General features: G+C 43.8%; 2 protein-coding genes across 6 annotated transcripts in view; both read left to right on the forward strand.

Annotated features, from left to right (window-relative positions):
* il1rapl1b (interleukin 1 receptor accessory protein-like 1b) overlaps positions 1 to 11,593 on the forward strand; it is a 164,022-nt gene that overhangs the window by 8,681 nt on the left and 143,748 nt on the right. For 4 of the 5 annotated variants that reach the window (XM_057361319.1, XM_057361321.1, XM_057361323.1 and 1 more), the window contains exon 2: positions 864 to 954. In XM_057361319.1, coding sequence (XP_057217302.1) covers positions 864 to 954 — 91 coding nt within the window. Of the gene's footprint in view, positions 1 to 30; positions 321 to 863; positions 955 to 11,593 lie in introns of those variants that run through there. The other variant, XM_057361320.1, reaches the window with a different exon arrangement.
* The window catches only part of LOC130570871 (uncharacterized), a 49,632-nt gene continuing 48,812 nt past the window's right edge, over positions 10,774 to 11,593 (forward strand). The window contains exon 1 of the mRNA XM_057361325.1: positions 10,774 to 11,435. The gene's annotated coding sequence lies outside the window, so the exon portion shown is untranslated. The remainder of the gene's footprint in view (positions 11,436 to 11,593) is intronic.

Consider the following 11,593-nt stretch of genomic DNA (forward strand, 5'->3'; position numbering starts at 1 on the left):
AGAGAGAGAGAGAGAGAGAGAGAGAGAGACAGAGAGAGAGAGAGAGAGAGAGAGACAGAGAGAGAGAGTGAATATAATGGGAATTTGAGGTAAAGAGAAGCAATAATGTGTTGTGCCGCTCCAGATAGACAGAAAGCTAGACACGCTCTTCTTCTTTCATTCCCGTCTGTCTAAGTCTCCTTCTGCACTAACAATGCTGTGTTTAGTTTAACAGTGGGACATTTTTAGAAACTCATGTTTGGCTGGAAAGAAGGCAAATCCCTGTAGCAGCTTCAGCGTGTTATTGCTAGAGATGTGAAGCGCATGAAGGACTTGTGCAGGTGAGACGCAACACTTACGTGTGAGAGCCGTTTCCTTGGAAACAACGGAATGAAGTTGTGTCGCATGTGTCCAAGATGAAAATGTCATATTGTAAGAATGTGTAATCCATGTTAATGTGTTTCATAGCATTACAGGATCATCTCTGTCTCTATGAGAACTGAACTGTGAACATTCTGCTCACAAACTCCACCGGAAGAGAAGCATCGGTTGATGTTTTCAGAGCTCTCTCATGTCTGTATTGTTTCATGAGGAGCGTCTGTGTGTTTTTAAATGATGAGACCAGACAGTGACCGGAGAGTCCGCTGTCATCTGAGGGAATGTCTGGTTTGTAATATACTGTATTGGATGGGTGTTTTGTGTTGCGAGGAGAGACAGATGTTTTTGACACTGCATAAAGAAACCTCAAACATCTGTGATGCTGTACAAACTGTTTATAAAAACAACAATGCTTTTAATTGGTTCTTTCTTCATTCGCTTTGAGTTTTGTTTGCTCTCAAGCTTCATCATGGTTAAACTCCCGGTTGCTTTGTGTTTTGTTCCAGATGGTGAAAATGAAATCTCGGGTTCCTCTTCAGATTCTGCTGTACGTCACAGTCATCAGAAGTCTGAAAGTGCTTTCAAAACGTGGCTCAGGTAAGAGACCGCTGTGATTCTATCACACGAGCGCTGCTGCTCTCTTTATTGGGAACCTTTAAAGGGTTTTTTCACTTTACACTGTTAAATGTGCTGGCTTCTCATGCTTAACATGGTCAACTTGTCAAAAAATGAGTTGGATGTATGACGTAGTATTTCTGTGCTCGATACACTCCGCTAGGGTAGTACAGGTTTTGGGAAAAAACGAAACAAGTTTTCTTAGTCCCTCAATGGACCATTCTCCGGGAAAAGCACACCCACATGTCAACCAGCAAGAACCAGAGAAAGAGCTTCGTTCGGGTTCCAGAAGTTCAGCTGTGTTTGTTTTTTATTGCTGAATGTTTGGGTGATAACAGTATGAATATAAACGGTGCATATATATACGGTGCAATATATAACGCTGCATTTGCAGATCGTTTGAAACTGATAGATGGAGCGGTCTCAGCTAGGGCGGGGATGATATATCGTGCAGTTCTTATGCTCAGTAACCTCAATGAATTACGGTTAAATGCCACAACATCTGAAAGCTAGAGGGCGCTCTCACACAGAAACTCCAAACCCCACTTGCGGTCTTGGCCACCTGAGAGCGCGTGCATGTGACAGGAAGTAAGAGCGCAAGTCTGTCCAATGTCTTAAAAACGCCAAAGTGCAGTGCCCTTAACGCACACTAAACACACACTATCTTTTTCTTGTTGCGTTATTACCGCTTCTGAGCAGTATTCAGGGCTAAGTGTATCCCATCATGCATCACGTTCTGGATATATCACGAGGCTTTTTGCTCAGGTCACGCAAGATGTTGCGGAAAGCTTTCCAGTGTAAGTTATACGACTACTTTTTAAGGTTATATCTATTTATTCTATGTTTGGCTAACATGTGATTTTCTTTTGATTTTGCTTTTTTGGGTACAGCTGCTTTGATACAATACAAATAAATCGGACTTGATTTGACTATATATTTAGATATTACATATCATTTCGTAAAATGTAGTGTTACACATTTTATTGGTTAAAACTTCAGAGTTGGGTATTTTGTAAAACTGCTTTTTTCACATAAGTAGAAACACCACATTAATTGACGTTATATGTTTGCACTTGCTAAGTGTGTCCCATCGGGTTAGGTTAGAAATACTACATGCTCACTTGGGATCTTCACACCCACTAGAACACTTGGGCCAAAAACAGCAAATACGTCATGGAAGTAGTCAAGTGGTCAAGTGCAAATTGCGATATATATCGCCCATCCCTAGTCCCAGCGCTAAAAGATGCACGCTGTAAGTGAAACTCTGTTATATGTCTGTTGTTTGTTGGCAATCGGCGCATACGTGCATAATGTAAACAACACAAATGTGTAGTGAATCAACAGTTATGCAGGGATAATGCCATGATGTATTGTGTGCTCCTGCTTTAGTTCTGCCCCCCCGCACGCCTCCAGGAGGCCGACTGTTTTCAGAAATAATCGTACAGCTGTATCCGTCTTTAATAAATGTGTTCAAACTAAAGACTCTTCAGAGATACAAAGTATGCAATACAACTGTCATGAGTCTGTCTGTGTTTTTCCTGTTAGTTTGGACTTTTAGTTTGGTTCTTTTGAGTGTTCCTGTTTCCTGTCCTGTTTTGTAGTCATTTGTAGTTCTTTTGTTCAGTGGTTCCCTGTTGATTGGTCTTCCCCAGGTGTGTCTTGTTACCCTGTTTGATCCTGTCTATATAATTCGCCCCCTATCTCCTATATAGTGCACTATATCAGGTGTCCGCCATTTTGTAGTGTTGTCCCAATTTGCCCCTACTTTTTCCCCACAATGCATTCTGATTTTGAGCGTACACTCGCTGACTCATATTTCGCATGATACAACGCGAATCAACCATCTGATTACAATCAGCTGGAGAAGAGTGACTGTTAATGCCACGCATGTATGTTTATACACTTGTGTTTGTTCTTGTCGACAGTTATTTTCTACTTTTTGAGAATAAACAGATGAAATGAATGTTATATTGTTGCTAATATAATATAAACTTGCTATTCTCCATATGCATGCTGCCCCTTGGAAACATTATTAGAAAACATGGAATTAGCTTCCACTGTTATGCAGATGATACTCAGCTATATATCTCATCAAGACCAGATGATACGTTCCAGCTATCCAAATTGGGTATCGAAGATATAAAACATTGGATGACTTGTAATTTCCTTCTTTTAAATTCTAATAAAACAGAAATATTACTTATCGGACCAAAGACACGTGAGCAGAATATTTCGGATTATAACCTGCAAGTTGAAGGCTGCACTGTTACTCCAACAAATACACTTAAAGACCTCGGCGTTATATTAGACAGCAACCTGTCATTTAAAAATCACATCTCAAATGTCACAAAAACAGCCTTCTTCCACCTTAGAAATGTTGCCAAATTATGAAATATTTTATGTGTGGCTGATGCAGAGAAGCTTATTCATGCATTTGTGACCTCAAGACTTGACTACTGTAATGCACTGCTTAGTGGTTGTGCTGCATCATCAATAAACAAACTACAGTTAGTTCAGAACGCAGCTGCCAGAGTCCTGACCAGGTCCAGAAAATACCATCACATAACCCCAATGTTATCAACCCTTCACTGGTTACCCATTAAGTATCGTATTGAGTTTAAAGTTCTTTTAATTACTTATAAAGCCTTAAACGCTTTAGCCCCTACCTACATAACAGAGCTTCTACCACACTACAACCCATCACGCTCTCTAAGATCTCAAAACTCCAGACTTTTGATAACACCTAGAATAACTAAATCCACCAAAGGGGGCGGAGCTTACTCATACGTAGCACCTAAACTCTGGAATAGCCTTCCTGATACTATTCCAGGGTCAGACACACTCTCCCAATTTAAATCTAGATTAAAGACACATCTTTTCAGCCAAGCATTCACTTAATGCAAAATATGCTAAATAAACCACCGGGAGATTCCATTTATTAGATAGTATTTACTAGAATAATCTTGCTTGTTCTATAAACACCATGAGCTGTGCTGTGTTTGACCTTTTTTGTGTTTTTCAGTTTTTCTTATTTTCTCCTGTAAAGCTGCTTTGGAACAATGCACATTGTGAAAAGCGCTATATAAATAAAATTGAATTGAATTGAATGAATGTTATATATAGCAGTGTTTTATTTGAAATATATTTAGTCATTTTATTAAACGTAATAAATGTAATAGTAAATAAACGTGGCAAACATTTGTTTTGTTCTCTTTATTCAAAACAAATACAATAAACGTGACAAATAATGTAAAAATGAACTTTACCATTTTACAAAACAATCCATAAAGCCACACAGGTGTAATATAAGTTATGACGAATGTCCGCGACAGTACTGTCAGGCGCAGGATATATTACGTCAGTGTCTGAAATTGTTCACTCATTTTCAATCACTTCTTCCCCATGTAGTGGACTATTTAGCACTCGTTATATAGGGAATAGTGCATGAGTGAACAAGTGAGCGAATTCAGACGCAGCTCTTGTGTTTCTTTTGTCATTTGTCAGTGGTTGTTTCAGTGTCCTGGTTATTAGATGTTTCATGGATTACTTTTGTTCCTTGTTTCTTTATTCTTTTATTAAGTTACTTTGTCTTGTCTAATAAATCTTATCCGTTACTCTCATGTTACAACTACTCTATAGGTGCTCAAGATTAATATGAGATTGGCAGAAATTGCGTTCTTTTACATCCAGAGAAAAGGTTCTTTGTAGTGGAAAATGTTTCTAAATGATTCTTTTAGGAACATTCGACTGAAATTGGTACTTTGTGGAAGTTTGGGTGTCACTTCGTAGGGGTGTCGAAATTAATCTTTTTTACGATGCATCGCGATGCAAACTAGGACGATTCGATATCGGTTCAGTAACGGACCATTGTCGTGATTCTGCCTCATCTTGTCATGTCTTTCTTGATCTTGTGGCAGAATCACGGCAGGATCCCCTGTTTTATGTGGAGAGAAGTAGTTTTGGCCTTCCATATTCTCCCTCTCGCTGGTGTTGCGTCTTTTAGCCCGTTTGATCCTTGTCACCTACCCGTCATGAGAGCAAGACAGGACTAGACTAGATTTGACAGGCAAGGCGTCACCGCGCTAGAGAAGCTAACGGACTGACACAAGACAGAAACAAGCGGAGGTTTAAATAGAACAGAGAGTGATAGCGGAATAGGGGACAGGTGTGGAAGGATTGGCAAAAGTGAAACCCGGTGTGAGGTAATGAGAGAGTAACGAGAGGGTGGGGCACAGATACGCGGACTCCAAACACATGGGTGGCTGTCACAACAACTCATGTGTTCGACAAAACCAAAAACAGACAACACAGACAGAACAAGCAGGTGATCAGACCCGAGACCTGACAGGATTCCATTTGGTTTGTCCTGTTCGCCCTGTCATACAGTAAACAGATCTGGGTCGCATATGAGCAAAAAAATCGGATTTTGGTGGCAGTGTGAACGTAGTCTGCTGCAAACGAGAGCAGTTTATGAGTCTCACATGGGTGCTCATCTGGCAGAGCTACTGTCTCATGCCGTGGAGAAATGGCAGCTATCGGATAAAGATGTAGTGCTTGTGACAGATAATGTTTGATACATCGAAGAAGAGCAAGTACAATTAAAGGTTCAGTTCATATATCTGACTGCTTGTATTTATTGACAAATTGTATACATGTGATTGTGAACTAGTAAAATTGAAATTTGAGGATGCAGTGCATCGTCAATGCATCGTAATATCGAATTGAACCAAATTGATGACATGATAATCATAATCGAATCGAACCGTGACACTAGTGTAGGTTTACACCTCTCATGAGTAGGACTGTGCTAAAAGTTCTAGTGTCCCTTTAAACCACTAGAGACCAAAAGACACCCAAAATAAGATGCTCTTCTGGCACATTTGTTTGATTGAAGTCATGATTGCTCCAGCGTGGGCTCTGTGAGCCTGTGTTTCTCATTGGAGGGCTGTAAATGAGGTGAATGATTTGTCACAGAACAATTTGCAGTGTGGGTGAGAGAGAGAGCGAGAGAGAGGTGTGTCGCCTCATGCTGAGGTCCAGATGGCCGCTCTGGTGTTGTGTGCTGGGACGCGACTCCTCTGCTATTATCGGGTCTAATCGGAAGCAGCAGGGTGTGACGGCGCTCCGTATTGGATGTGTCGCACGGGAACATATTGAAGGTGGCACGTGGCCCGACTAACACGATGAATAAGATCCCTGAGGAATGTTACGCAGAAACACCGCAATGACAAAACGCGCCACGACGGCAGCGCTGCCTACATATCACAACATAAACGCTCACTGTTTCACCAAAAACAATCCTGCTGCTTTCAGAGGCTCGAGAACGTCCTCTGCAACCCTTTCTGTGGCCCGCGGCCATTTTTTTTGTTTTATTTATATAGCACCTTTTCAAAGCTTTACAATCACAATATAGACAAACAATACATTCAAGCTGGTCTTCTCAAATATAAAAGAAATAATGTCTGATTATTACCAGCACAGAATCAACAGCCCAGAGATCGACCGATCACAATCCAGATCGGCGTGTCATGTAAAGTGGTTACGTTTTTATGTACGAGGTCACTTGTGTGATTCTTCAGTTTGGGTGATGCAGAATGTCACTTGCGTAACATACCTGAATGAATCAGCAGTCCCGTAAGATGGGCGGCCTCGTATGATTTTACTGTGTCAGGATCGATTCATCACTTCAAAATGGATTTCACTGTTGACCTGAAGGAGTCCCACCAATAAACCAAAAGCTGTTAATAGGAGAAGACAGTGATTGTAAATGAGGGACATCAGCCCAGCGCAAATTCAATTACAGCACTTCAGTTTCACTTATAATTGATATGAAAGGATGTTAAAGATGTGATGGAATGACATCCAGAGGTTATTTGAGAACAAAGAAACCAAGATGCCCTTGAGAGAGAGAGAGAGATTTCACATGCAGTGCAGTTTTTTTTACTTTTATCACCCGTCGTACAGTTTTCTAGTTAGTGAAAATGATGAGATGCTTCAGATGCTTTGGATTTGTTCCAGGTTTGCGGGTGGAGAAAATGGCTGAGCTCCTCTGGGGAGAGAGAAATCCGTCTGTTCGTGTCCGTGAGGCGCGGATGCTGCGAGCATATGGTGACACAATTGGAACAAATAAAATTTGTGAGCGCAGATTTTTTAAAGCTGGGGATTCATTTCACAAATTAATTTATAATTAGATTCCCTCCCGGGTCAATTCTTTCAATTCACCAGCAGTTATTGTATTGATTTCTGTTCACCCCCCTGCATGAATATATACAGCTTTATGAGATCTACTGCTTTTACCACAGCAGAAATCAAGTGTTGGTGTGTGTCTCTGTGTGTGCGTCTGTGTTTGTGTACAGGTTTCAGTCGATTATGGGTATTGTAATAGACACTGAACTGTTGAATTATTCTTTGAATTGATCTCACTAATGTTCACTGGGCAGAAAAGTAGTCTGTGTATTTGTAGATTTTGAGTATCATTTAAAACCAAAGTTTGATATTGACAGAAGAGAATCTGTTTTTGACTACAACATTTGGTTTTGAGGTTTGTACAAGTTGGTGTATCATTCTGATAATTGTGTGTGTGTATGTGTGTGTGTGTGTGTGTGTGTCTGTCTGTCTGTCCCTCACCTGTCTTTCTCTAACTGTTTGTCTGTCTGCCTGTGTGTGTGTGTGCGTGTGTGTGTGTGTCTGTCTGTCTGTCTGTCCCTCACCTGTCTTTCTCTAACTGTCTGTCTGTCTGTCCGTCCCTCACCTGTCTTTCTCTAACTGTCTGTCTGTGTGTGTGTGTGTGTGTGTGTACTGTAGTGTGTGTGTGTGTACTGTAGCGTGTGTGTGTGTACTGTAGCGTGTGTGTGTGTACTGTTGTGTGTGTGTGTACTGTAGTGTGTGTGTGTACTGTAGTGTGTGTGTGTACTGTAGTGTGTGTGTGTGTTTATGTTCTGTTGCTCTGGTCAGTAGAACATCACACTGTGACTCCTCAGACGTCACTTTTAGTCTCTTATTTTCAAATTCAACATCACCGCCTTGAAGAAGGTCTTTGAAAACTCTCACTTCTGTCACATTCATTTTCATGCTGAGAGAAACAGTAAACATCTATAATGCATGAATTCAGCTCTTGAAGAGATGGACAATTTTCTGGTTTATTTTGTCAATGTCAGAAGGGCTGCACACGCAAAGAAAACTGCTGAAGACCAAATCCTGAAAGTTTCTTCAGCAGCGGCACAGATAAATTGCTTTCTTCTTCTTAGGTCTTTGATGGTAAATCACGGCTCACATTGCTTAGCAGAGATGATTTGATAATTTGCCAAGACGGGTGGCAGGCGGCTGAGATTTCGTGGTTGGAGAAGCGCGTCTGATAATCCGTACAAAAGTGTGCGGATGTGAATCTTCTGTCAGATGATGAGCTGAGGAACTGCTGAGAAACCGTGTCCCTGTATAATAATAATAATACATTTTAATTATAGCGCACTTTATATTAACAGAAATCTCAAAGTGCTACAAAATAAAGGATTCAATCAATTAAAAGCCTTAAGACCACATTTGAATGCACTCAATGACTGTGGTGCCCTCAGATGGTCAGGGAGAGCAAAAGGTCCGATCACCCATAGTATGAAGCTTAGTCCTAGTGGGTTTGAGAAGATATGCTGAGGCAGAGCGGAGGCTGCGTGTTGAGCTTTGTGGAGTGAGAAGTTCCTTGAGGTAGAGAGGGGCAGATACACTGGTGGGTTAGAAGAGAGACCTTATACTGAATCCTGTATGAGACTGGAAGCCAGTGAAGGGATTTAAGGATGGGAGTATCTGGTATAAGGATGTATCTCACTTGTGTGTGTGTGTCCGCCATGTGTGTCTGCTATTGGTGTGTGTGTGTGCATGCGTGCATGTGTGTCTACTATTAGTGTGTGTGTGCGCGTGCGTGCATGTGTGTCTACTATTAGTGTGTGTGTGTCTGCTATTGCTGTGTGTGCGTCTGCTAATGGTGTGTGTGCGTCTGCTAATGGTGTGTGTGCGTCTGCTATTGGTGTGTGTGTGTGTGTGCTATTAGTGTGTGTGCGTCTGCTATTGGTGTGTGTGTGCGTGCATGCATGTGTGTCTACTATTAGTGTGTGTGTGTCTGCTATTGGTGTGTGTGTCTGCTATTGGTGTGTGTGTGTGTGTGCATGCGTGTGTGTGTGCATGTGTGTCTGCTATTAGTCAGTGTGTGTCTGCTATTCGTGTGTGTGCGTACGTGTGTGTCTGCCACTGTTGTGTGTGTGTGTGTATGAAATACTGTGACTGAGACACTTTGTCTTCTTGATCTGACAACCACTTTACTTGATAACAGTGTGTGTGTGTGTGTGTAAAGGTTACCACACATTTAATCTCTCTCTCTGTCTCTCTCTCTCTCTCTCTCTCTCTCTCTCTCTCTCTCTCTCTCTCTCTCTCTCTCTCTCTCTCTCTCTCTCTCTCTCTCTCTCTCTCTCTCTATCTCTCTCTCTGCTCTCTGTCTCTCTCTCTCTCTCTCTCTCTCTCTCTCTCTCTGCTCTCTCTCTGCTCTCTCTCTCTTTTCTCTCTCTCTCTCTCTCTCTCTCTCTCTCTCTCTCTCTCTCTCTCTCTCTCTCTCTCTCCTCTCTCTCTCTCTCTCTCCCTCGTCTCTCTCTCTCTCTCCTCGTCTCTCTCTCTCTCTCTACTCTCTCTCTCTCTCTCTCTCTCTCTCTCTCTCTCTCTCTCTCTCTCTCTCTCTCTCTCTCTCTCTCTCTCTCTCTCTCTCTCTCTCTGTGCATGCTGGGAGCGTTTGGGTGTGTGTGGAGATTCGTAAGGGGAGATGGTGACTGTTGTCTATTTTTCTTTAATTTTTTTCACAAAATAATTTATATAAAAAAAAAAGTTTTAAAATAAATTGATCCTCGCAATTGAGTTATTTGTAGGGTTTGGGAACGGCGCTGGGGATGGCGTCGGTCCCAAACGGTGGAGAGCCACCGACACGTGTGTCTCTGAGTAATGGAATCAGGTGTGTTCCTGAGCCAGGCGTGGTGGTGGAAGACGTGTTAATGGCGGTTGGAGAACAGATCGGTTTTGAAAACATTTCTTCGGCATCAAGGATGAACAAGGCAGTTGTGGTTTTTGTAAAGGAGGAAGAGTTAGCTAATCGCCTAGTTGTCAGCGGAATTGCGGTAAGTGGCGTTCCTTTCTGTCGGTCTCTCGACGTTGTGTCGAACCGACAGAATGGGGTTTGTCTTGAGAACCTATCATCTTCTGAGTATTTAGAAAAGGCCAATGAAAATTGGCGAATGAAATTTGCATGCCGGGCTCCTCCCCGGATGTCCGGGTATAAGAGGGAAGCCGGCGTGCTCATTCATTCACCTTTTGTTCTTCAGAGCCTACGCATCTGGTGAGCTTCTCTACGATCTGGATGATCTTTCTTTCTGCTGGAATCTACGACGTGGACAGCGGACGGTCCCTTCCTGCAGTGACTCTCTCCTGGGCGTCTCGGCAGTTCCGGAGGTTTTCCTTTTCTAAAAGAGCAAATTTCTCCAGCGTGGCTTGTCCCGCTGTTCTCATGGGTGCAACACACTCATCGAGGAGGGGGACGGACACAATGCCTGCTTCCAGTACGCTGGGGCAGACGTTGTGGATACCTCACACCTCATTTCGCTTGTCTGACCGTTCCCCAAAAAAGACGGTCCGCCGTCTTATTCCTCAATCACGTATTCGGACACGATGCGTGATGATGAGATTCTCTTGGGACACTAGTCGAGGAGAGGGACGGACACAATGCCTGCTTCCAGTACGCTGGGGCAGACGTTGTGGATACGTCCTGCCCGCACTGCGGGCGGTGACGATTCAGAAGTTGCGTCACAGGTGGCTGTGTTCCCACGGGACTCAGACACCACCTCGTTTGCTCCCTGTTCCGTGGCGGCAGGACTACGGCCCTGCCGTCTGCTATGGCAAGCAGCGAGGGTGAGATGAGGATTACTGTGAACGATAATCCGCCAGCCACGGCTCACGGACCGTTCACACCTCGTTTCGCTCGTCTGACCGTTCCCCAAAAAAGACGGTCCGCCGTCTTATTCCTCAATCACGTATTCGGACACGATGCGTGATGATGAGAGGTCTCTTGCAGCATCGGGGGGTGACGTACTGCCATCCGACTCCGACGATTCTTCGGGCTCCCTCCCCCAGGAAAAAGCGGATGTCGAGATGTCGGCCATGCTTTCCCAGGCCGCCGTGAGTGTTGGGTTGCAGTGCCCGCACTGCCTCTCCCGGCGTTCGCGGCTGGCTAAATGGCGCCTCGGGTTTGAGCGCGGCTCCAAGCCGCGCCCGCCCCCAGTGCCGTGTTTACCGGAAGTGCATGAGGAACTTTGCAAGACCTGGAACGCCCCTTCCGGCACGTTTCACGTCAAACAAAGTTCTGTCACCCTCTCTTCCCTCGAGGTTGAGACAGCTGGAGGATGCGTCGGTGTCCCCAGGTGGAGTTTGCCGCCGTGGTGCACTCGTGCCCGTAGGTGGCGGCCACCTGGGGGGGCTCGACCTAGACTCCCGTCCAAAGCATGTGGTGTCTCGGCATCTCTGGTGTCGAGAGCTTACATTGCGGCGGACCAGGCTGCCTCCTCTCTCCACGCTATGGCTCCTGCCAGGCCAGGGC

The sequence above is a fragment of the Triplophysa rosa genome, linkage group LG20 (genome assembly GCF_024868665.1).
Source record: "Triplophysa rosa linkage group LG20, Trosa_1v2, whole genome shotgun sequence".
Lineage (NCBI taxonomy): Eukaryota > Metazoa > Chordata > Actinopteri > Cypriniformes > Nemacheilidae > Triplophysa > Triplophysa rosa.